Here is a 26,845-nt window from a genome sequence, read left to right on the forward strand (position 1 = left end):
GAAGCAGTGGTTAATGCAAAATTTTAAAACAAAATCATGATTTAAAATGTCAAATGTAGCAACTGAGAGGCAACTCAGAATGGCAGCTGTGACATGCCATACTGATAAATCAAAATAATAAATTCAAAACGTATTATGATCCCAGTAATATAATCCAGATTATACGTTAGAGGGTAACAGTTGTGCATTTTAAGTGCTAAAAGTTTGCTTTGCCTTTGACCTGATGCATTAAAGTATGTACTACTGCAGGTAGGGTGTTATATTCTAATATAGTCTATTTATATTGGATTCTATCAAGGTAAGTTTCTGTTCAAATGAAAATGCAAGTTTAGATCATAGTGAAAAGCTCTGTAAGGTGTATATTCCATTTTCTTTTCTGTATCTGTGAGATACAGAACATTAAAGTACTAACATTTAGAAGGGGGGGGGGGGGGGGGGGGGGAACAAAAAGGCTTGCTATGGTAGAGCCTTAAAATGAGTGTGAGAGCATTTTTATACAAGTGATGAGAACCTCCTGGACATGATTGACTTAAATTAGCTTGATTGCTTTTTATGAATTGCAGCTGCACTACTTAGCATAAAAATGCAAAACATCCAAAAATCATTTGCCTTGCAGCGTAGTAGAAGGATGGTTTTAGTTAGTCCTTAAGATGTTTCAAATGTTTATTCTACACAGATTCTCTGAGAATGGATCCAGAACATATCTAGTTACAGAGAATTAGTACAGATATTGTAAACTTTGAGAAAATTAATTAAGGAAAATATGCTTCTTTATGAATTACATATTTAGGATTTTAGTATTTTTGCTTTTAACTTTATTAGTAAGTTAAACCGTTCAAAGATATTTGTTATAGTGGCATAATCAGGCATATGCTAATAAAAGCTAGAAGACAAACTAGAATTGAGTGATGTGCAGTTTTCTCACTCAACAGTGACGTGGTTGAAAGAAAAATTCTGAAGTTATGTAAAAATAGATGTCTATAAGGGGATAAAATTTTAGACCTGTGTTGTAGATTGCAACTCAGTTTTGAAATGCAAACCACAGAATGGTTGCTATCTATCATTTATAGGTTGTGTTCTGTACATCGAGCATTGAGTTCTGATGGCCAATTACCATGGCCATTTTTTTTTTTTAAGGACTGTACCACTTGTAAAGACAGGATTCTGTCTTTATTTTAAAGCATTCTATTCTTCAGTGACATAATGATTTACATAACATGTGACTTCCAGGCTAATTGAGTGCTTTTTTGTATTCCCTGGCTGCTTAATGTCATCTTGTTCATATGTATATAAAACTTGCATCCTTTTCTGTTACTGATTATAACCAGTAATTTTACTGTAGAAAAGCCTTTTTTTAGGTATGCCAAGTAATAGTTTATGTTAAAAAATGAGATTACCAGAACGCCACCCATTTGGACACATTTAAGTGTTTTTGATCATGTCTATATACAACATTCAGTAAAGAAAATTTTACTTTTCTTTACCTCTTCTGTTAGGTCTTGCAATCTAGTGCAGTGATGACTGAGGGTAGAGGGTTATATTTCTTCTTGCATCAATAATGGAAGAGTTCAGAAAGTTTCAGTTACAGAGGCACTTAATTGTATCTGTGCAAGCTAATTTGCAGGCTGCAGAGTATTTACTGAGGGTATAATATATGCAGGAAGGAAAAAGGTTGACTTTCCCATGATATATTTAGTTTTCAGCAGTGATGAGCTGAAGCTCCTATGCATCGACAGATATGCTTTTCTAATGCAATCTTAAGTTGCACTGATGTTCAATAAATTTGTAATTGGTTGGTTTTATTCTCTAACTTCTAGCTCTTTGCTTTCTTACAAAAAGAACACTGGGAAATTAAATCCCCTGAAGCAGTGTTTTATATTCCAAATTACACATGCGTTTTGCTGTTTACTTGAACTATGTGAAATGTTTGTTACTACATGGGATTATTTAGTGAAGGCCGCTAGGTATTATGACAGTGATGGTGGGAAATATTTGCAGCTCTTTAAGTATCCTCTTTAATTTTTGGGTTGGAAAAAGTCATGGTTACTTTTTTTGTTTCGTTTTTTTGCATCTCCTTGGGATGGTGTTATGTTACTCATAAGTAAGCACTGGTAAATGTAATGAAATTAGCACAGGGCAGAGTCCTGTGTAGTTAATTTATGCTAGACTTCACATTAAGATTTATTCCTTATCCTGGCATTTTCTTGTTGAAATATATCTTTAGATTCCCAGTCTTTTGTGAAGAGTAGAAAAGAGAGCAGAGTTCCACCCATGTGCAGAATAATCCATCTGGAAAGAAAAGAAAATGAAAAAAAAGATTATTTTCAAAATAGTTGATCCAGGAAAAGGAAAACAGATGAGGAATGACACTTCTTTCATTTATTTATTCAGTTTTGAAATCTTCTCAAAAGACAAATTTATAAGGCTCCAAGTAATTGTCAACTGTCAGAAACCGGAAAGTGAATTTTCATACTAAGACTTAGTTCCCATGGTTAGTAGATTTTCTCTCATGTAGCTCCCACACAGAGTTAAATTTTTTATACTCTGTTTTTAGTGGATATGTTTGTTTACATGTTCTTACATGAATATACATGCATATGTAATTAATCTATAGACTAAAATGAATATTAAGACAAATTACGCAGTAAATATCTTTTTAAAAAACAATCTTACAGTGATGTGTGTAATTTTATCCGACATATTAGCAAAATCTTCTACACAATGCCATATATCTTCTTATTTAAGGAGTTCAAAGGATTAAAATCCTATTCAAAAAGCAGGAATTCTGGTGACAGTCTGCTTGGAACAAAATAGTAACTCTAATTTTGCAGCTGCATTGTAAGCATAAAATTTAAAATTGGATTGTAAGACTTAAATTCCCAGATTAGATAGCAGGCTTAAAAAATAGTAAAAATTCACTTGTGACTAAAGTGAAAATATTATCCTGGATAATATTTGAATTTGCTGTAAAGAAAGTGGATTCAGATTTTTTTTTTTTTAAATTTATTTTTTGATACAAGGTTTTCTTGTTCAATAGACAATAGTCTTTGGTGTTAGCTTCTCTTGGACACTCAGTGTAGTGGAAGTAGTCTCTCTATGCTTGGGTTTTACTATCTGGGTCAGGCAGTGATGGAAGAAGTTGGGAGAACTGCCACACCTATATTCCTATGAGATCAGACCAGCAAGTTCCTGTGGCAGACACGCTTTCATGAAACTATCCAAAGCTGTTGCTACTGTTGAGATGTACTGGGATGGATTTTCCAAAATATGAAGTTGACTTTTTGCTAAAATCAAGCAGTGCTGATGCACAGGAGTGTTAAATATTGCTTTGAGTTTTGTATCAGTCAGAATCCTTGATTTTGAATAATACCTTGCTATGATGGTCATGGCATTTTTTCTGTTCTATTGGGTTATAAAAGAGTGTTGGTTCCTTTGTTATTCTTTATTGCCAGAATAGAGCTGTTTTTCTTAAATGTGCTATTAAGTGAGATTCTGTTCTTTTTTTGGCTCATCGCTCATATAGAGCAGTAAACACTGTCATTCATGTGAGTAGCAGTAGCTTGTGCAGACAACATATTGAGGTGGTGCTGGAAGTTTTTAATTCTTTCACTCAAGTCCTAAAATCTCTTAGCTTGTCTTGTGATCTTTGGTCTTAAAATTTCACATGCCAAGCTTTATTGCCTCCACAAAAAGAATCTTAATTCCTCAGCCTCCTTCACTGAAAGACTTAGACTTTGTAAGTTGCATGTAGTAAGCACTTATTCTTTCCACTGGAGTACTGTGTTAATCTGCAAGATTCTGTCACTGAAAAAAAAGCGGGAATCATCATCATTAACTGAGTTTGAAATATTTATTTAGATCATTTATAGCCCCGAGGACTTGTTATGGAAGCATCATTCTGTTAGGGCTTCATAGTTAGAACAGAATAAATCAGTGGTAGTATCAGCATCTGATGCCATTCAATTCACCTACTTAGTTCAGAAAGAAATCTCATTAAAAAGTAGCCCTTACAAACACCACGGTAGATACCAATTTTAATTTTGATTGATTTGAAACATGCTTTTGAAGTTGGCCCCTAACTCAAATCAATCTATCACTTGCAGAAAGCATTAGAATTTTTCTGTAGGTGGACTTCATTTTACCATTGCTTGAAACAAGATATTATCTGAGAATGGCACGTGAACTTTGCTATTTAAATAACTGTTTATTGCTAGAGTCCTCAATAGCTCAGAATGCACTTGCTGTCATTTTAAAAATCTTGTCTTTTGCCAAGAAGGTTCCATACTGCGTGACAAAGTAGTCCTTCTAGCATTCAATTAAGGAAGTTTCTGTCCCCCCTTCCTTTTTCTTTTAATTAGTTTTAATATCATTCATTAATTATTACATCTGTCAAATGGTTTTGAAGATATGTTTCCGCATTGAATATGGAACTTAAGATTTTGTAACTTCTAGTTTTATTTCTGGGAAGATGTAAATAAATTGTCTAGTCTGTGTCAGTTTTTGTTTTAGAAGACCTGACTTCTGAATTCCAGGAAATTTGTGTCCTTGGTCTGACTGAACAAAGAATGTAAGATAGGATTTCATTTTTGATGTTGATTTGTAACTTGTCTGCTAGTGCATGTATCTTTTCATATCTAATGTCTAGGACTGAGTTGAGCCAGCTAGTGTTTGTAGTGATTTTATCCTTTTATCTTTTGAAAACCTCTTTGTGGGAGGGTTTGGCTGGGTACTACCAGCTTTGGAAAATATCTGTAAATATGAAGAATATGTCAGACGTTGGCAAACTGTATCATCAGTGAAGTTTTTAACCTTGTGAAGTATTTTTATGGGTAAGTAACAGAAGTAGCCAAAATGGATCTACTAATTTATGTGTCAACTCTTCAGCTTATTACCAGTAAAATGCCAAATATTCCACATCATATTTTCATCCATCTAAGGTAGTAAAACACCGTATTCTGTTTGGATTTGAGGAAAATGTCTTCTTGCCTCCTATATGCAATTATTTCTTATAGCTGTTCTCTTGCTGGAAACAAACTCTGCTCTGCTTCTCACAAACTGAAATTTTGATAATCTCTTAGCTAATCTCACATATCACAGTGTCAAAAATTTCACATTAAAGTAAGTCTTAGAGATGTATCAAATCTACGTGTATTAGTTGGATGATGGATGCATGCCTAATTGTACATCATCTGTGCCGTGAGTTAATGTGTGATGTTCACTATAGCTGTGTTTGTGCAGCAAACCCAGCATGATATTGTGCCCTTCTGTTTATGCAATACATTTTATTAGACTTGCACACGTATCTGACTCATATTGCAGGGACTCGAGCAATGAAAGGTTCGCTCTCCTCAGGACAGTTTCATATGCATTTCTGCAGGTCCCAGTCCTAAGGAAAGTACAGAGCTTCAGATTGGACTGGCAGGCTTGCAAGTGGCATTGTGCTCCCTGCTGTTTATCATCCCTCCATCTAGACACACCAATAGACTTACACAGAAATACAGACTGAGATATTTCACTTGAAATATCCGAGGCCAGTTATGAAAATCGAATAAACATTTTTTTAATTGAACAAATTACAGGTGGTTAGAAACAGGTACACTCTTGAGACAAATGCAGAAGTTTCCAGAGAAAAGCCTATGACCTGGGCTCTGAGAGAATGTTGGCAGGAGAGATATGAAAGCCAAAATGGCATACTTCTTGAAGAAAACACTGTTAAATTTAAAGTAAACAATGTATGTTCGGCTTATTATTTTAACCTTCTTCTCTGTTCTCTGTGTTCTTATGAAAAATGAAAAATATAGCCCAAGCTGTTTTATGTCACTGTATTTATGAGCTGGCTGTATATTCTGGAAGATAAGCCTGTAGCCAATCCTGTAGCCAGCTGGACATACCGATGAAGGAATATATGATAAGCAGGCGGGTGACATAAGCAGGTGTTCCAGTCTCAGAGCAAGGTGAATTATAAGTTTCTCCTCTGAGAGATGTGAAATTGTGAGAGGGAGTGAGGTCAAGTGTACAGCTCTCATCCTTGCAAGCTAACATGAACTCCAATTCAGCTGAAGAGCTGTAGCTGATGGCAGCTTCCTTGAATGTCCTGAATTATAAACTTCAATGCTCTTTTCAAAGATCACTATTATTGCTATGTTAGCTATTTGCAATAATTGCCTTTTACTGTTAAGAAAAGATTAAACTGAGAAAAACAATTGATAGAAAAATTTTATTTTTATCATATATGAAACTAAGGCATATTTACTGATGCTTTTCTTATTATTATTCAGTACATTTTTTCATGAAGCAGTCAGAGTGCATTGGCTCGACTTTAAAAAAAAAAAGCACATTATGGCCTTTTAATTCGCTTTCTATTAATCTCTTAAAGCATAATAAAATTTGAATGTTATTGGAGACAAATTTCAAAAGTTGAAAAGCTACTTGAATTGATAGTTTTGTAAATTGGTTTTAAGTATTTTGAATTTATAACTATCATAATGTTGCTAAATAACATTGACTCTGGAATGTCTGACTTCCTTTCACGGTAATTCAAAAATATTATGACAGCTATAGTTTTATAGCGAGCATAAAATCAGTGAGGTAAGTTCAATGAGGTAAGGTTAGTGTTGGAAGTTTTATTAACAAAAACTTTAAGTATTAGCACATGAGTTACAATTCCCATGTGTTTTCCAAAATTTGCTGGAACTGAACTGATTATTAAATTCTGAACTTCGGACTACTTGCTTTAAACCTAATTTTAGTGGTGAGGATAGGCGAAGATTTTCTTGAAGAAAAAAGCTGTTAAAAAGTTGACTGCATTGACAAGCCACACACAATCAGGATTCTTTGTGGCATACAGTTCTCTGTGAGGATGGGTTTCAAAATGCCAGAGGGAACCACTCTTATCTTGGATGCACTTTGTTGCAACTAAGACCTTTTTATCAGTTTTTCTTATACTGATTTGTATTACTATTTTACTCTTTTAAAGGAGGATGTTAGCCTGGACTAGTAACGATAAAAAGAGAGCTAAAAAAACCACAAAACAACCCATGATTGATTAGTAGAGACTGTGGCTGACAGCTGTCAGGAGGGAGGCTAGTAGTTTTTTGGACCACCTGGATACCATCTTTCAAGGAGGAGGTAAAGGAGGATGAGTGGTGGATGCAACAAGAATACTGCCAGCAAGTAGTTGTTCTGATGAGAATAGGTATCCTCATTTTGTGTTATAAACTCCTCTATAATGTTGCTCACTATGTCCCAAACAGCTTGAATGTGCTCAGCTGCTTCATGCCCCTCTCCATTTGTCAGCTCTTAAATACTAGAGCTCTGAAAAGAAGACAGTCAAATAGGCTCTTTAAAAAATGCAAAGCCTGTTAATTATCAGCTCTATGATAACATAATTTGCAAAGTTAAAATATAAAGTAGAGCAACCACTGTTCCTAGAATAATAGAGATGAGAAAGTGGTTGAAATGTTATGGTTTCGGTTGGGATAAAGTTAATTTTCTTTATGGAAGTTCATATGATGCAGTGCTGTAGATTTTTGGTGAAAATAGTAGTGATAACAGAGCAGTGTATTAGTTGTTGAAGAGAAGGGCTTACACAGAGCAAGGACTTTTATCAACAAACTTCTGCCAGTGAGCAGGCTAGGAGTGCAGAAGAAGCTGGAGGGGGACACGAGGAGGACAGCTGGCCCAGACTGACCAAAGGGACACTGAACACATAGCATCATGCTCAGTCATAAAAGGAGTAAGGGGAGGATGTTTGGAGTGATAGCATTTCTCTTCCCAAGAAACAACTATATGTGATGAACTCTGCTTTTCTGAGAGTGCCTAAACATCTGCCTGTTGATGGGAAGCAGTGGAGGAACTCATTGTTTTACTCTGTCTGCATGCACAGCTTTTGCTTTACCTAGTATGATGTCTTTATCTCAACCAATGGGTTCTGATACTTTTACCTTCCTGATTTTCTCCCCCATCTCACCTGGAGAGTGCTGTGTGGTGCTGAGCTGCCCACTGGGCTAAGCTGCAACATGAAATAATGCTTAGAGGTGTGGTTTTCCTCTAATAAGGAAATACATATAAGGAATATAACCAGTATATTTTCCTGTGTAAATACAGATGTACAAGTACTAAGATATTTAATATTTGTTTTTCTGATTAACTGAAGGAACTGCATAACATGCTAGGGTAGTACGCAAGCATGTCAGCAACCCCATAGAGGATGGGATGGTCATCATGAAGGGAGAGAATAATAGTGCTGCAAAATGGGCAGGAGAATCATAGAATGGTCTGGGTTGGAAAGGACCACAATGTTTACTTCCTCATAGAACTCTGTAAGACTAGAACCACTTTCATAAATGATGTATATATGGCATATAAGCTAAGCAGTTAACAGTAAGGAACTTCAAGAAATAGACGTCACTACTGGAGCTGGTCTTGAGTGGCAGGTGATGACATGAAGATTTATAAAGTTTGACTTCAAATTTGGCAATTTTTAGCACTTACGCGAACTTTTCTTACATAGCCTGATTTTGAAGTTTTTGTATATTTCCAGAGCAAGTGACAGAGTTTATTGTATTAAATAGTTTAAATAAGTAGTTGCTGAGCAAAAACAACTTAGACAAAATTTAAAAGCAATTTACTTGGACAGAAGTCTTTGAAATACTTTATGTGCTAGCTATCAGATCTGCTTTTGCTTTATTTTTCTGGAAAATGATGGTATTCTTCAGATTGCCAAGTTTTACTAGTAAATGTACTGCCAAATCTTGGGAAAAATAAGTCAAGGACTCTTAAAATTACATAGTGTTGAGTGAAAAGCCAAAGAGAGGGTTTTTGTATAGCAGAAATCCTTATTCTTTCAAATATAAAAATATATATCTGATGCTGTAGAGTGACCTGTGTTTAATTTCCTTTCAGGTTGTTTAAAATGCTATAGACATAAAAGAAGGAGTAACAGAAGTGGCAGACATTTCTCCTAGCATACTGGCATGCTCTATTTAAAATATTCATTACTTCATTATTTGGGGGTAGAAGTGTACCATTTTCAGGGAAAAGATTTCTAATATGGGCATATTCATCTTGGCTGTAAACAAAGCAGTATATTTTGCTTCTAGTCTTCCACAACGTGAGGAGCTGACTTAACAAGTTTCTGGTTTTACACCATCTGGAGGTTTGTAATTGACATATGTAATGATGTCATACATACTTAGCACCAAACAGATAGTGTATAGTGAAAGGTTGCATGCAGTTCAGGCTGAGGCAGTTTTATTTTGTGTCATGAGAAATGTAAAAGTCTTGGTTTGTGTTTACTGGAGACAGAGGGAAGAATTTAGGGAAGGAGAGAATGACTGACATAGCCAGTGTTCTTGTAAATCTTAACATTGCATTCCTGTGTATAGAAAATAAATCTGTACACCTAAGACCACCCACAGGATGAGCTGTATATTCGCTGTCCCAGGCTGGCACTGGCTCAGCGTTCTGCCTCTTTGAAAACTGGCACAAAGCTCTGATTTCAGAATGGCTCGTTACTGTATGTGTTAGTTTGGGAGATGATAAACCTGTTCTGTCAAAATATCTAAGCCTTCGTTGTGTTGGTGGTCTCTTTGAGTTAGATCTGTTGTACCAGTTTCAAGATATCTGACCACTGTTTTTTTGAGAATGTAAGAAACTATAGACATAGTTAAGAGATTTTTTTTTTTTTTTTTTTTCTTCTTCCCTATATTGGTGTCAGGGTACAAGCTAATTTGATTCCCTGATAAAGTATATTCTGAGAAAGCAGGCTGGAGGCAGTACTGTTCCCTGTGCTTGCAAGGAGAAAAGGATGACACATTAAAAACCATGCTGTGAGCTGAATAGTCTCCTTTTCTAATCCTACAGGTCTTAATTTGAGCTCTTGCATGGACTTGGCTTTGATATGTATGATAGTTGTGCTCACGAGAGGTTAAGAATATTACTGCACAGAGGGGATAAGAGGGAACATCAAATAAGATACAGTCTTTAAAAAAAGAAAAAAAAGAAAGAAAAAGAAAGGTAGTAGGAAAATGTATGGTTTGCAAAAGATTAATTTGAATCACTGTGATCTGGATGGAAACCTGGGAAATGCTTTGTCAACGTCCCAGGTCAGTAGCCTCCTCTGAGAGAAAGATTTCTGTTTCAGCAGAAAAATGTGGAAATCCTTTTTGGAAGGAATTTTCTCCTAATTCTTTGGAACTCAGACTCCAGCTGGAACAGATCAATCAGTGGCTGACCTCGTTTGGAAAGGGCTGGGACAGAAGACAGTCCTCCAAAGATGACAGTGCTTTTGCTGTGGCACAGAGGTGACATCAAGGGTCGTTATAGAAGTGTCAGAGTCCCTGACTGAGAGTGTGTGGTGCAAGTCCGTGTTTTGTCTCTGCGGGTCAGAATGATGGAGGTCTCTGTGTCTGGAGCAGAGCACCTTCTTTCCTCCCTCAGGGCTGAATGTACATATGTTTGCAAGGGAATAGAAATAACAGTCTTGTTATAACCTGGTGAAAAGAACTTTCCTCTCGCCCCTCCTTGTGCTCCCAAATTTTGATGCCTAAAATCTCTGTTTGTAAGTTGAATTTACTGAGCGGCGATGGCAGGATTTGAAACAAATACATTTGTGAAGAGTGAGAACCATCTGCAGAGACTTTAGGATAGGGAATGGCTTTTGAATTAGAATGTGCTGCTCAGCCAAGTCTGGGTGTAAGCTACTGTTATCCCAGTCCCCAGGGAGCAGTATCAGTACTTTGTTTACTGGTGGTTCTAATCACTTCCAACTCCCTTTAAAGTCAAGTACAAAGCCTCTGCTTTAGTGGCAGTTGGCAAAAGGGACTTGCAATGCCTGAATGAAGGAAACCCCTCCTACGGCTCCTGCTGCAGGTCATGATGAGCCGCTCAGCTGCAGCTGAAAGGCAGAGCAGAGATTTTTGTGATTTGACATAAGGGATTGCTTAATGACATGCACCAAATAAGTGACTAAGTATAGAAATGAATAAATGTGGTAATGAGTTTCAGCTGAAGACTTTCGTGTTTATTAAAAGGGCTCTGAAAGTTAGCTGCTACTACTCTTTCATTAAAGTTAAAAAGTCACATTTGAATCTAATATTGCCCACTGCTTACAAACTGAAAGACCCTATTACTACAATACTGTAAAAAAATGTTAAAAATATACTAAATCCAGAAGAACATAAATCTTTCTTTTCCAGTGTATAGAGAAGCAATGAGCCATTTTAAGAGCAGGAAGAACATGCATTTTGAGATCCAATAGATCATCTAAATTAGTCCCAAGCCAAGTTTTAAAATGGCATTGCAAAGACTTCTGGTCACAATAACTTCAGAATTACAAAACTTAGAATATAAATATAAATAAATCAGGCTTGTGTTGACTATTTTGTACTGAGGCTTAATGTATATGACCCTTACTGACTATTCTGACTGTACAGCCTGAAGATGCAAAACTAACATTAAAGTTCTTTCAGTTCCACCTAACCTTTGCTGTGAATAAACTTTGTGAATTTGTTGGTAATGTAAACTTTAAACCCTAATTCTTTACTTTCTGACATCTGCATGTTTGAAATTTGGATTAGTGAATCTAAAATTTCGCACTCACCTGACTTTCTGCAGCTCTCTACTAGATGGGGAATTATTCTAGACTGCCACATCATATATTTTCAGTCCAAACCTTGTCTCCTCAATGGTGTGCCTAGCAGCCAAAACAAGCCTGTATGGATCCACTTAATGTGAACACCTCCTGGTTTCAGAGCTGTAGAGGAAACCAGTATCAGAAAAATGGCCCCTTTTCAAGGAGACCTGTCTTAGCAGTAACAAATGATTGCAGTGTTTTTATCTGAGTTCTCTACCTTGCGTGAAATGATAACTCTGTGCTAAAGGCTTGTAAACCTTGCAGATGTTCTCCATTCTGATGCTGCCTCTCTGTGCTTTCTGTGCAGCATAGTGCCTTTGTCTCTCTAGGTGGAGCAGAAGTACAAAAGTAGAAGCAGGTCTGTAACAGTATTTTTAGTACCTGCTCTCACAGACTGGAAGTTTCAATATTTTAACTGATGTTCTGGAAAACTAAAATACTTCACTAAGAATAAACTCTCTGATTCTGGTAATGCTGACTTGAGTTTGGGAGTTAGAGAGGCTGCATAAGGATTGAGAAGTGGACGCTATGAAGGCCTTTTATTAAGTTACTTCTGTTTAGGAAAATCCTTGAAATACCCTTTGTTTTATCTGATAGGGAATTGTGCTTACTATAGAAAAGTATAGGAAGGCCCATTTGTTAAGACACTTACGAGATGTACGTTGGAGAAAAGCAAAGAGCTGTTTGTGACTGTAATATAAAGTTGCCTGTTTCATGGCTTTAAAGGGCAAGTACAGGATATGAAATGCTGTTTTCAGTAAATTATTTAATAAGTTGAGATGATTTCTTTTGAATCATTTGAATCTGAGTTTTAGTCTAAGAGTATCAAATTTTCTGCTTTTTTTGTATCCATGCTTTCTTGCTGAAACTCCTTTCTCCTAAAATTGCATTTTAGTGTGTCATACGTATAGAATTTCTTTGGTCCAAGGTAAAGTTAGAATATCTACGCTAAATAAAATAAATGTTTCCTTGGTGAAACAAAAAGCAAATAAAAAAAAAAAAAAAGAAAAATACAGTGTTCATCCTTACTAAAACCCAAATATTTTTAATTTAAGGTTGATGCCTTGCGGTTACGACTGGAAGAAAAAGAAACATTTCTCAATAAAAAAACAAAACAACTTCAAGACCTCACAGAAGAGAAAGGAACCCTGGCTGGAGAGATTCGGGATATGAAAGACATGTTGGAAGTAAAAGAAAGGAAAATTAATGTCCTTCAGAAAAAGGTAAGATCACTGATGAAGTGGTATACTGTAAAACTCTTGAGGCACCTATAAAGGAAATACATTTCTTAAGCCATTTTACTTTTAAATTATTACAAAAATGGCAAAGAGTAAGTTGGTAGTAGCTCTGTAACATGTGTTATCTTCCATGAGGTTATTTCTATGGTATTATATTTTAATTATATTACATATTTTTATGTGATGCAGTTTGGAAAAATTCTAGCAGTTAAATGAAGTGCTAAAAATCCTGACAAATCTCACTCCTTGCCATCGGGGTTTCTTTTATACCTGCTAACACTGAATATTGGTCTTTCCAAGTAGTGGAAACAAAATGAAATGTGTGAGACTTGTAATAGATTAGTGCACTTATTTTTTTTTTTCCCCTGTAAACACAGTTCGGTAAAGAGAGTAAAGGAAGTAGGGAAAGAACCCAAATTAAGTCAGTTATCTGCTCTTCCTATGCAGGATGGGTTACAGATATTCAGAATGCAGGATCTCTTCGAACAACCTTATTATTCTTATTGCTAATTTTCCATAGCTTGTTGGATTTCATTGTTAAATTTCTACTTTGTGGCAGAGATATGGGGTTGTACTGTCTTGGGAATGTAGCTTTGGATTCTACAGATAGTTGTAGAGTGCTTACTTACCGTATCCTTTTCCTTACACACACAAAAATGTTTATGTTAGAAAGTACGCATTGTGTGTGTTTGCATCACTTCAGTGTATATAGATGCCCTTGAGAGCACAAATGAAGACAGCGTTTGCAGGATTAAATACAAATACTTCATCCTGGATTACTCGTTCCTCTTCAGTTTCTCCAGTTATTGCTCATTTTCTGATCTAGCCACTTCTTCCTTTATTGTTTTCACTTGAAATGATGATGGCCAAATGTTTGGTTGTTGAATATTTAGAAATTAATGTGCCTTCATAAAACACGTGTGCGTGCTGAGGTCAGTGAGGGTAAAGCACTGTACACCACCTCGGATTACATGCAAGGTGAAACAGTTAAGCCCTCTAGTGGATTGTCCTTTCTTTACATATATACCTTCCACTAGGACATTGCACCATTCATTACTCTCATAAAACCACTTTTGAAAATGAAAGGAATGTCTTCTGGTTTTTAAGTCCCCCCAGAACATTATATTATGTAGAGAATATAATAATACTTGTCTCCATTTATTTATTTATTTGCTGGGACACATTTTCTTTATGTAATTTACTTTTGGCATGAGGACAAGTGTGTAACCTATTATTTTGTTGCCTTTGTTTGTTGATGCAGTATAGATAGCAATGTCTTTCTTTGCTCAGCTTAAGTGTTACATTCAGCCTAAATCAGTATTTATTTTCTTGGTTGTGTTTGCGTAGTTGAAGAAGGAATAATGTGCATACAGTACTTAAAATTTCAGTCAGTAATAACCTGAAATGACTGGGAGGAATATGTAGAAGTGTCTAACTCTATATACTTTCTCTTATATACATTATTATTATCTACTATGTTGAAAAATACAAAGGATTCCAAAGCAAAACAAAGAAAGCTTATTTTCAAAGATAGAATTTTCTTATTTTTAGATAGCTGTATTACTTAGAGGATAAGATGCCTTTTCATGAAGGCTCCCTACTAAAAAATGTGAAGGAAACAAAAATTTTGGGAACAATCAGTCATGGTGAGTCCTACAGGATGGCGTAAGAACATGCAAAAGGCATTTTTATTTTTTTATTTTTTTCACAACATTTCATGGGATACATAATGAGCTAATGATGCATTGTCCTTTCATTTGTTGATTTTGGTGTATTTTTAAAGCAAATTAAATAAAACACCATACTATTTTGTAAAATTTGTAGGCCTAAAGGAGGCAAAACACTGGAACTGCAAGCATTCAGAGGATTTGGATCAAGGTAGATTGGCATGGAGTAATAATAAACTTATGTCAATGTCAGGGGTGCAATATTACTTAATATTTCTTTCTTTTAGAATCTTTGGCACCACTGTTTCATTTTAGTGCCAGTAAAGTTGGGTATGTTGTTTTAATAGCCCTGTTTAACCTGGCAAAGCTAGTCTTACACCTCATATCTGTCAGTTTAGCATGCAGAGGGGCAGACCTCAGGATTCTTTATATATTTCTTACCAAAATGTGCAAAGTTCTATGAATATGTCTGAAGTGTAGATTGAGGGGCAGAAGTGCTGAACTGTATGACAATTGTTTTATATCCATTTTTCTCCCAAATTTTCTCTTTCGTACAATGACTGTAACTGGTGTGTTTTGTACTCTAGGAATTTGTAGATATTTGTATTTGCACCCTTGTGTTCACAAACACACTGAAGTTTGAGTCCTTGTGTTGAAAACAGTAGCTGTTAAGACAAGAACAGGATGGAGAATGTAGAGCTGGATCATATTAGGACAACAGCTTGTGGAAATACTTTTGTGGGGATTGTTGTAAAAGAAAGCCATGTAAAGGAGGTTAATATATTCTACTTTGACTTGCAACACAACTTTTCATGTAAAATGTTACAGTTTCCATTTTTAATAGTTTAAGCTTTGTGATTGATGAAGTGCTACGTGACTGAGGGCCCTAACCTACCAGCTAATTAGCATTTGTAGGAAATGTCATAAAGTCTTAGCTCTAATGTAATAATTGGAATCTGTACTTGGAATGACTGGACTGTGCACACTATGTGATATTGTCCGGTCTGTGTTAAACTGTGTTGTATGCGTTGCTTTGTATGTATTACTCTTAGCCGTCTTCTAAAGGATGGTAAATTTACATCATGTTAGATTAGGAATATATGTTTAGAAATTTGCATTGGGGTTGTCACTTGGCATGGGAATTCTTCTGGTGGATGGAAACTGAAACTTCTGCTAGCAGGATGGTTCAGGAGAGAGAAGAATTTCTTACATTTGCTCTCAACACATAAAAAGCACATTACTTACCGAAGCAGCTTTTAATTTTTTTCGTAGTTTAATCAGTTAATCCCTGGTGTTGTTATTGATCCCAATATATTCTAATAATAATGAATCTCTGGTGATTCTATACCACCACATAGCCTTGAATCCTTAAAAGTTGCATATGCTACAAATTGAGGGTGGATAGATAAATACAAAGAGCCCTCAAACCGAAGCAGCAAGTCTTTGGATGCACCTGGCCTGTACACTGAGACACTGAGAACACCACAAAGATCAGAAACAGTGATACTTTTCCCTTTTTTTCCTTTTCTTTCACTCCCCAATGACCTGCTTTAAACTGCTGCTTTAGTTCAAATCTTCAATTCAGAAGAACACCTGGATTGAACCCCATTGACTAGTGAGCTATTTGAAAGCAATCACTGTCTTTCCACGAGAAAATCACTGAATACCTTGAAGTATCATGAAATTAATGAAGCCTAAAAACTATTTTTCCTAATGTCGGTTCTGTAAACATGGTGAATTTTGAATATCAGGATCATATTGTATATTGTAAATCGTGGGCTTTCACGGAAGTGAAGAAATATTGGCTTCACCTAGAAGAGATGCTATCTTGTTTACTTAAGTTTGTGCAGTTTTCAGCACAGTAGTATAATACCACTACTACATACATTACTAATTAAAACACTGTATTTACATATGAGGTGTACATGTACTCATGCATATAAACTGTATTTATAAGGCATTGTTTGTATTTTGTATGATAGACATAAAACATGATGAAATAGAGTAAAGAGAGATCAGTTACTCATTTTTTGGGAAGCAGTAAATGTGTATGTGTAGATCACAGGATTTAACATTTTAGAGACAATTAAGCATAAATAATGGATGGTATTCCAGAACAAGCGATGCTTGTCTACTTTTGAGAGGATTCTTCACACATTTGTGTGATTTACACTGAGTAGTTCAAGGCTCAGATTATATGTAACATAAAGAAACGCTTTTAAATCAGTATGGCTTTTGCAAAGTAGGACTGAGATCAATAAGATACTTACACAAGGGTGTCATACGGTGTGTAACAGCAGTGCTATTGGTGAGGAAGGAAGCTGCCATTGGGCTCTGAAATGTCAATCCTAATTAGCAAAGTTATCTTTAAGTAAGATTCGAAGTTTATTCATGGTGAGAAAACAGCCAACTCACGTGCTGGGAGCTTTAAACTGAGTGAAGTGTGTTATTATCTTTTCAGTTGAGTTAGAGGAAATTTCCTTTGAAGTGTGAAAAGGCTGAATTCTGTACAATGTGACAGGGCAAGAATAAAGCAGAGGTTGTCATCTCGGGAAGTTGCAGAAGAATGCAGTAGTTATTTAGGAAATTGTTACCTGTTTATCTTAAAAGTATAAGGAAGAATCAAAGTTCCTTAAGATATAATATTTTTTCTTCTGTGGAATAGCCTGCCAAAAATGCAATAGAAGCCTACTGTGGAATTAAAAGCGGTTAGAGGATGTAACAGGAGACAAAAACAAAAAGCCCAGTCAAACAAACAAAAAACTGAGAAAAAACATTACATAGAACTGAGATCTTGCTGTTTTTTCATGTGTTTGGGATGCTGTGCTGTCTGCTGAATACGAATCGTACTGCCAGTGAAATCAGAGTTTTGCTGTTGGCTTCAGGTTTTTAACCTGTCTTCCAAAAAAAGGCCACCAGCTCCGAACTCTCTCAAACCATGAAATAATCCTTTTTTTCTTTTTTCTTTTTTTTTTCTTTTTTTCCACAACTGCCTGTTAGACGATATTTACAACACAAAAGCCAAAGATCCTTAAACCTAATGGGATTGCAAATTAAATGACCGAGATGAATCAGCTACTAATGACTCGTCTCATAGAGCTCTGACAGGACAATTATATTCAGAAAGGAAAAATGTATTTGACAACGATTTCTAAACTAATAGATTTTTTTTTTTTTTCCTCAAAAGATTTTTCTGACCATTTTTAAAATGACCTCATATTTAGGTTATTTCTAGAAAAAATTACCTGGCAGTTTTTACCTAAAATGTCATTAGGTGCTTGTTTGGAAAACAATTAATGTTATATCAAAATGAAGAAAAAAAAAAAAGGCAACAAATATTAAATCTTAAAAAAGAAGAAAAAAAAAAGTAACAGCAGTATCTTAAATGCTGTGATTATTTTTGTCTCTTTCAAATCAGTACAGAGCAAATGCTGAGATGAATTTGCTGTGGAAAGGACCTGTGTCTAATTAATATGAAAGTGTTTAAGTTTCCCCTGACTGTCCTGACCCTGAGCAGTTCTTGCATGCAACATTTTATGGCAATTTAAAATGGTTATTATATGAAGCGCTAAAAATAATTCCAGTTTCTGAACAAGTCCTTTGAGACTATTTAATTTATTATTAAAATTACCTGGAAAAGTGATTGGCACTCGCTCCTAAAGAATGACGTCTTCATTGTTTTTACCATATTATGTACATCCATGTGAGTAAAAGAGTGCTGAGATCCAAGGGACATGTGCTATCTCATAAATTGCTACAGGAGTGAAATGGAAGTATTTATTTCCTAAAGTGCAATAAACAATGCATTATGTATAAGATTTAAACACTGTTTAGTTTTATATCTTCACTTGCAGTACTTGTTAAGACAGATGTCCTGGTTTTGAGTGTCTAGATTTCATTCCAATCCATTCATGACTTTTTCTGAAATTCTCAGCTTCTAGCCCTGTGTTCAGGGAATGCACCTTCCTGTGGGCTTCTGCAGTGCTTTTTCCTGACTGATTTAAATCCTTTTTTTTTTTTCAGGGGGTCAATAAAGAAGTTTTTGAGCTGCTTTTTATTTGGACAAAGTAGATAATTTGGGTCAGTTCCTTCCCCTCCTTGTAACCCGGTTCCTTTGCTTCTTTTATGTGGTGAAAGGGTGAACTGTGCAACAAGCCACCAAACACCCTTGGGATAATAGAGACCATCCTGAAAGTATATTCACGTGGTTCACTGCTTTTGGAGCTGCGTCTCTGAGTGACAGCCTATTTCCTAATAATCTCAACATGATAGGCTGAGGTCCCTGGATTTGTTAATTCCAGAGCAGGATGGGGGGAGGCATCATGGCCCTACAGGTCCTCACAGGGAGTGGAGGAGCAGCGCTGAGCCAGAGCACTGTCCTCTCTGGGGACAGTGGCAGGACCCGAGGGAAAGGCATGGAGCTGTCAGGGGAGGGTTGGGATCTTTATCAGGGTATTAGGGAAAGGTTGTAGGTTCTGCCCTAGTGGGTGGTGGGTATGGAACAGGCTGCTGAGGGCAATGGGCATGGCCCTGAGCTGCTGGAGTTCAGAGAGTGTTTGGACACTGCTCTCAGACATAGGGTTTGGTTTTTGGTTGGTTCTGTATGGAGCCAGGAGTTGGACTGTGATCCTTGTGGATGCCTTCCAACTCAGTATACTCAATGATTCTATGATAGGTTCAGATGACTTTTATACCTTCAGGCTGTTTACCTTTGAGTATTCTTGATGACTCTTTCAAGTGACATAAAACCAAATCCTTTAAAAAGTAGACTGTGAAACAAAGTTTTCCACAAAACTAAAATGCTTGGATGTCTTATTTCCAGGCTCTTTCAAACACCAAGCTGTGGTGAGTACTTCTGCAATAGGAAGAAATGAGGTTGGATGGCCTCTCATCTTCTCTGATCTGTTTGGTTAGGATTGGTTTTGTAAGTTTGATACATGAAATCTTTAGCAGTGTCATGACTGAATAACTTACTAATGTGTTAAAGCATTCCAAACATTTGAAATAAGGAAGTAAACTCTGTTGCTTTTGCTTACCTTATTGGTAGGATAAGCAGTTATAGTTGATCTGCAACTTGACCTTATGTATAGCCACATCTGTTATATCTGGAAATAAAAAGAGACATTCTTAATATAAAAAAATAAGCTTATGTATAAAAGATTGTTTTTTCCAGTTTTCTAGTATATAAAGCTTCTGGTTTTTTTTGTTACAACCAAGTTCCTTAATCTCTGCATTGTTAGAGCTCCCTGATGCTTTTTCAGTTGTGGTCCATCACTCACTAGAATGAGCTAGTCCTTGTGACTAGGGTCTCTCATACCTTACTAAACTGGATATTTTATCACCTTTGGAAAAGCATCACTTTTGAGTGAAGCTCTTAGTGGTTATATTAAAGCATGAAGTTCAAAGACTTGACTATGCATGAAGATAAGTTTAATGGCAACGATAAATGAGAATTGTTATCTTCATACTTCTCCCTTTATATTATTGTTAGCAGATGCAGCCAAAGCTTGTAGTGCCAATTTGGTCAGATTGCTTTGATAATTTTCTTGTTGCCAAGTAGGATATATTTCTTGGTGGTAGAATCAGCAACAGTATGTTTGAATATGGGTAGAATAAGTGCAACTTCAGAATGGAATCTGAATCTAATTCACTTCCTTCTAGCACACCTGACTTTAATTTTTAATGCCCAACCAGGCACAGTGCTAAGATCAAAGTGAAAGAAAGAGAATGGAGTAAAGCAGTTCTTGGAAAGTGAAAAGAAAAAAAAAGGCATAAATTAGTTTAGTCTTTTATATGTGAAAGAAATATTGGCCTATTTGCCATTTATTTAGGAGTAAACCAGCAGTAAATTTGCTGAAGGTAATTATGCCAGTATAAACCCTTATTTATCTGAGAGAAAAATCTGGCTCTCTATATTTACTATGTAAGATATGCCTTGTCCTGACAGCAGAAATCTCCCTTCATGTCCCCAGATTGGCTCAGAGAACTCTGTTGCTCCACGTTTAACTCCATGCCAAAATGACTGTGCACCAAAGAACTTCTATATCTTGCTTTCTGTAGTGTCTATTGCTGCTCCTTAGTGAGGGTGAGAAGCTGCTTAAAAAATTTCTAAACAATTTGTCTTTAAAGCAGCTGCTTGCTGATGAACAGGATTGAGAATATGTAAAAGTAGATTTTAAATTCAAGTGAAATACCTGCTGTGACCTATTCCAAAATCTTATGGTTAAGTCTGGATTTTTCTTGTGACTGTCAAGGGAGTCATAAATAGCTTGATTTGAATGTTTATTGAAAAAAATCCATGACTTTTGAGAGCTTGGGACTTTTTGCATGTCATGAGGTGGATGTGACAGTAAGCAGTTGTACAAATGTGAAGAAGTTCAAAGTGTGAAATCTAGACTACGTAGGAGGGTAATGGAAAACAGGAGTTTGCTAATTTAGTTGCTGAAGAGATCATCACTGTGAATTATCCCTGGGAGCAAGTCTTCTAAGTAGTGTCATATTCACAAAACATGATTTCTTTCATGGCATTTCAAGAGTACAGCAATTGTCACTGTTAGCTCATTAGTGACCCCTTAGAAAGTCTGGACCATTACTACTATCTGCTGTTTTCTGAATGGAAATGAAAATGGAAGTGTTGCCAGTCCACTGTAGTGTCATTGTTAAGCAGTGTGGATTGCTCACATAGTAATGGAACATACAGCGACTGGGGCTTAGTGCTGTGGGAGTGCATCTGACAGTTGCTGAGACTTCTCACCTTCATGTGTAAATCCTTGAGATAATGTGTGGCTTAAAATGTGAAGAAATATACATCAGAAATGAAATACTACAGGTGTTCTATCAGTTTTAGTATAGCATGAGATTTGTCACTGACATTGCCATAGCAGATCATCTACAAATGGACATTTAGGATATTAAAATGAATTCTTCTGTGATTGCCAAAAGGATGATGAGGAGCCTTTGTGAACATTTTCATCGAGGCTTTTTCAATAAGTAAAAAATGAAAAAAGCCAAATAACTAAGCATGGGTATATAGATTAATAAATCCTAGGCATCGATAACCTAATGAAAAATTGAATTGAATTAAAACAGAACTTTTCATACCAAAAGAAGCTATCTCAAACACAGAAATACTTTGGATTATTTCTACTTCCTATTCAGACATTTAATTATATTAAGTCATAGCTGCATTACCACTGCTGCTGTAGAAAATCTAAACTGTTCAACAGATGTTGATTAAAGACATTTAAGTTGCTGCGTTTAACATTTCAGTTTAAGTTTAGTGGTGCTTTGATAGTTTATACATAGAAAGCCTGTCTGGCCTGCAGTAACTAATGGTGAAACTCAATATGTGCATTGTCTTCTGTGCCTGTGTAAGTGCTAATATTAAATTACATCTCCTAGTAACAAGAATCTTATTTCTCTGATGAACAACATTTTGAGCACTTCAACTCTTGATATAGACCTATGTACCATTTGCTAATTTAAAATGCTTAAGAAAAGCCATCTCTTGAGAAGAAGTGGACAGGGAGCAGAGTTATACTTTTGTAAAACTGTTCTTTCAAGTAAAGTAATTTCATTGTCCCTTATATATACATACATACATACATACAGATGCCCACTTTAACCTGGTGAAGTATAACGTAACTTTCCAATTGAAAGGGTTTTGTTATTTCTGGTTAATTCTGGACATGCTGCTTAAGCTCTGCAGCTATGTTTTCTTTTTGCTGCATTTTACCTTTGGCACTTAAAGAAACTCATATAAAATACTTCCAGTGTGAAATTGGATTCTCTGTTACAAGCTTTTGAGCATAATTTCTGAGGGCAGGAATGCTCTTCAAGTACAGCTGTATTGAAGATATGTAGCCATTATTTACAGCAGCTAGGGGGCAGACCTTCAGTTATTTTTGTTATCAATGTACAATTTTTTTTTTCCTGTTATCTTTTTGTTTACTTGGTTTTGATTATTTTCTATTTCTGCTTCTCTATTTTCAGTTTGTTTGTCCCCTTATTCCTTACTCTCAGAGTAAAAATGTCCGCAGTTTAAGACTTTCCCCCTATCGTTGTGATGTGCTATATTATCCTTTATTGAGAATATTTTTACAGAAAGTCAGGGTAATAAGATAATACTGAAAACCTCTGAAATAATTTTTAAAGCTGTAGGGAAAGGTACGTAATTAAGGATTAATATGATAGCAGTTTTAAAGCACTGTACTTGTATGTTTTCTTTTCCTTCATGTGTGAAGTGTCTGTGACTCATAAATTCTTTGCAAATGATTCTGAATTTATCATTTTGAACTAAGAGCAGTACACTTAACTGGAACTCTGAATTTTCCCAGTGTTGTGGAAGATTAGCTCTCAGTCAGATTACTTAAAGGCATGCTTAAGGTAACGATACCATAGATGCTTTGTGTCATCAAACAGTTTTATTTAACGAAAATATTAATATAATGAGTTATATAATCACCATTAAAATGTAATTTATGGCCAGAGACTTGTCGCAAAATTAATTATGGCATGCTGCAGTGAATGTTAGGCATTTTGTATATTCACAGTTATGTTTGATCTCAGTATTTGATCTCAGTTACACTGATTCATAGTACAGTGTGTTCAAATGTGCATTTGTCTTGCTTTGTCTAAACACCTGCATCTTTCACAGCTTTAAAGGTACCAGGAAAGGAAACATTTTCTTTCTGATGATTTAAATGGTAACCATAAACCATCGATAGAAATATATAGTAATGTTAGTCAAAAACAAAACAAAACCAGAAATTCAAAAAGTATTTCAACAAATACATACATAAATAGTATAAATAAAAACTGGAAGATTATTTGACTATGATATTGTTTAAATTTGGTGTTAATTCATTAACTGGATCGTCTACCTAGATGTACATGATAACAGAACAGTGACTTTCTGTGTTAAAGATATTTTATTACAAACTGCAGTACCAAACAAATGTGGAAGGAATGAACAAGATTAAAAGTGAATAAGCTTTTAATATATGAAATTTTAATTCACATATATATGAAATTTTCCCAGCAATGATGTTGATTGATTGCCTCCCTCATACTGCTGGCTGCCCCTCTGCTGATGCAGCCCAGGGCACTGTTGGCCTTTTGGACTGCAAGAGCACATTACTGGTTCATATCAGGCTTTTCATCCACCAGAACCCTTAAGTTCTTCTCCACACAGCTGGTCTCAATGAGTTCTTCTCCAAGTCTGTTCTTATGTCTGAAATTGCCTTGGCCTTGCATTTGGCCTTGTTATACCTCCTTAGATTCTTGTGTACCCACTTCTTGAGCCTGACAAGGTCCCTGTGGATGACGTTCCTCCCTCGTACTGTGTTGATTGCAACACTCAGCTTGGTGTCATCAGCAAACTTGCTGAGGATACACTCAGTCCTACTGTCTTTGTAATTGATAAAGATGTTTAAGATCACCAGTCCCAAGACAGACCCCTGGAGGACACCCTTGTGAGTGGCGTCCACCTGGACATAGGGCTATTGACAACAACCCTGTGGCTATGACCATCCAACCAATTATTTATCCACCAAATAGTGGACCTAATCCATATATGTCTAAAATTTAGAGATAAGAATGTGGTGTGGTACCATGTCAAAGCACTTGCACAAGTCCAGATAGATGACATCAGTTACCTTTTGTTTGTCCGTTGGTGCTGTCACTCCATCATAGAAGGCCAACAGATGAGTCAGGCATGATCTGCATCTATGAGATGTAGGAATTCATTTCTAGCCTGATTTGGAAATCTATCCATGAAAATATATAGGTGATTGTAATAAGAAGCATCAGCTTGTTATGAGTGGATGGTCTGCCTCTTTATGTGTTGTAACTGAAATTATGTGTTATTTCACTTTGTATTATCTTCTCTACTGTCTGGAAAATACCTATTACGATTTGAGTTGTATCACAATGAATAGATATAATGAGAGCAAAAACTTTGCAGTGGATATCTGACAGTCCTGCTTAGAAGAGTCCAAGAGTCAAGCTGTTTTGTTCTGAGAATTTATTGGTCCCTAAAGAAAAGGAGACAGAGTCTGAGCATTTCCAGATACATAAGTGGATATTATCAGCCCAGGCTTCTTTTGGCCAGCTTCCTGGGGAAGGTTAATTTTAGCATTAAGTTCCAGCTCTTTCTCAGCTGGAGTCTGGCAACAGAAGCCAAGCTTTCATTCCAGGAGCTCCTTTCTGTGTGACAGCCTTCTGCTCTCTTGGCTCAGTTTGCCCACTGACCAGCTTTTATAGCCTGTAAAAGTATCAGCTGACTTGAGGGCAGATCCCTTTCATAAGCAGCCCTATGGGAATTTTGTTCTCTCTCTATGTGAAAATCACCCTCTTCTCTCTTAAGTCTTGTTCTTTTTTCTGAATCCTTCTTGTAGCAGTACATTTGAATAATATATTAAGGAAGAAATCCATAATCTCACATTACGTAAGGATGGATTAAATATTTCCTGTAGCGATTGTGCTGTAATAATAATAATAAAAACACATTTCTTTGGAGGAAGGAATTATTTTTCCTTTTTTGAGCCTCCTCCAAATATGAACTGTGTTCTACCACTTTTGCTTCTGTTTCTTGATGCAATAGGATGCTGTCAGTTTCTAAATTCAAATCTATATGAAATAGCAGACTGATGTTTCTGATTACAGAATATATATTTTTTGTATTCACATGTATGAGAATAAATTAAACAGATGCAATTAGATAAACGAACAAACTCAGGAAATGTTTGACCTGGGATTGCTGAAGTGTTAGTTTTAAGTACAGAGGACCATGGGTGTAATACTGGCCTTCTACTTGAGCACACTGTATATGATTTGTATTCACAAAAGAAGGTAGTTAACTCATTGCTTTCAACTTTTATTTCTTATTCAACTTCGTAGGGAGTTAACCATGCACACTGCATTGCTATAGAGATTATTCTGGCCACTGAGCTCTTTACATAGAGCCTTGTCTAACAAAATTGACAATACTAAGTATGTCATCTCTAGGCTTGAAATTTGTTCTCTATGACATGGTACACTTGGCTGACTTAGCATGTTAGTGTAGATTGCAGGGGACAGTATAAACCCATGGGATATAATTTCCCCATAAATTCTTGGCTGACAGCATTAGATCTGTATAAGTTTAGTATTTGGGGAGTATAGAAAAAGGTGTATCTTATGTAAGTTCTTGGTTTGTGCTGTTGTACTGAAGCTATTTTATACAGAACTGTTTATAAAAGCCAATATATACACTAGTGCAATAAATAATGTAAATACATTTAAGATTTGGAGGAAAAAAAGGTACATTTATTTCACAAAGAAAAGTTTTGTGTCATAAATCTTCAGTTCCATTTGTGGGGTGATGTAATAGTTTGGCAGTATTTCTAGAAGGACACCAATCAGAATCTGAAGCCCTATTTTGCTTAAACACTGTATAAATTAGCTTCCCTTCACCCAAAGCACTTTCTGCTTTCTTTGAGACAGTGTGAAGTGCAGCGATTGATAGCGTCAGACAAGACAAAGGGGAAGGTTTCTGTATTTTGGGTACAATGGGCTCAGTGATTCTTAGTAACGTAAGCATGAACTTAATAAGTCTTTAACGTCCTAAGAGTAATGAATAACCATAACAAAAACAAACAAACAAAAAAATTGAAGCAATTATTAATCTGACCATCTTTGTAATCCTAATGGCAAAGCCATGATGAGCTTTGGAGGGTAACAATGCAATTATACCTCAGGAAGAAGTTGGGAAGTAGCAGCAGCTTAATAACCATCTCATGCCACTTCTCTATTGCTCTTGTCATCAGGTTACTGTGAGGGCTGTTATCTGAAGAAGCATTTGTTTCAGAAGCTTCTTTATGATGATCATGGTGCAGCTGTGCTTTGCTACTTTGAGCTGCAGTCCTGAAGGAAGTATGAAGTAAAAAAAAAAAACAAACCCAACTATTCAAACTGATTAATCATCTCATTAAAAAAAGATTTTCTCTCATGGAAAATTTATAAGCCCATTGATTTGGAGATGCTTTCTCCTTGGGCACCATCGTATCCAGTCCGCATCATATAAAGGCACTCTGCAAATATTGTAAATTGAGAACAAATTGAAAAATAATCAAGTATTTTGATAGCTATTGAAGCTGCTTATGAAGTCCAAGAGTATTATAGCATGTAATGATAAGATTAGCTTGCCTTTTCCCAATTACCTCAGTAAAGCCAAAGATTAGTGCAAATCTGTACTTTAGTAAATACGTTCAGTTGCGAGCTGCAAGTTTTTTAATAATATGTTAAAGATTATGCATGATAAATTC

At 35.9% G+C, this 26,845-nt stretch overlaps 1 protein-coding gene across 17 annotated transcripts in view; it reads left to right on the forward strand.

The window, feature by feature from the left end:
- ERC2 (ELKS/RAB6-interacting/CAST family member 2) overlaps positions 1-26,845 on the forward strand; it is a 369,674-nt gene that overhangs the window by 92,974 nt on the left and 249,855 nt on the right. For all 17 annotated transcript variants that reach the window (XR_011905070.1, XR_011905073.1, XR_011905076.1 and 14 more), the window contains one exon: positions 12,691-12,858. Coding sequence is in view for 1 of the 17 variants with exons in the window: in XM_072347008.1 (XP_072203109.1) it covers positions 12,691-12,858 (168 nt within the window). In the remaining 16 variants the exon portion in view is untranslated. The remainder of the gene's footprint in view (positions 1-12,690; positions 12,859-26,845) is intronic.

The sequence above is a fragment of the Excalfactoria chinensis genome, chromosome 12, assembly GCF_039878825.1.
Source record: "Excalfactoria chinensis isolate bCotChi1 chromosome 12, bCotChi1.hap2, whole genome shotgun sequence".
NCBI lineage: Eukaryota > Metazoa > Chordata > Aves > Galliformes > Phasianidae > Excalfactoria > Excalfactoria chinensis.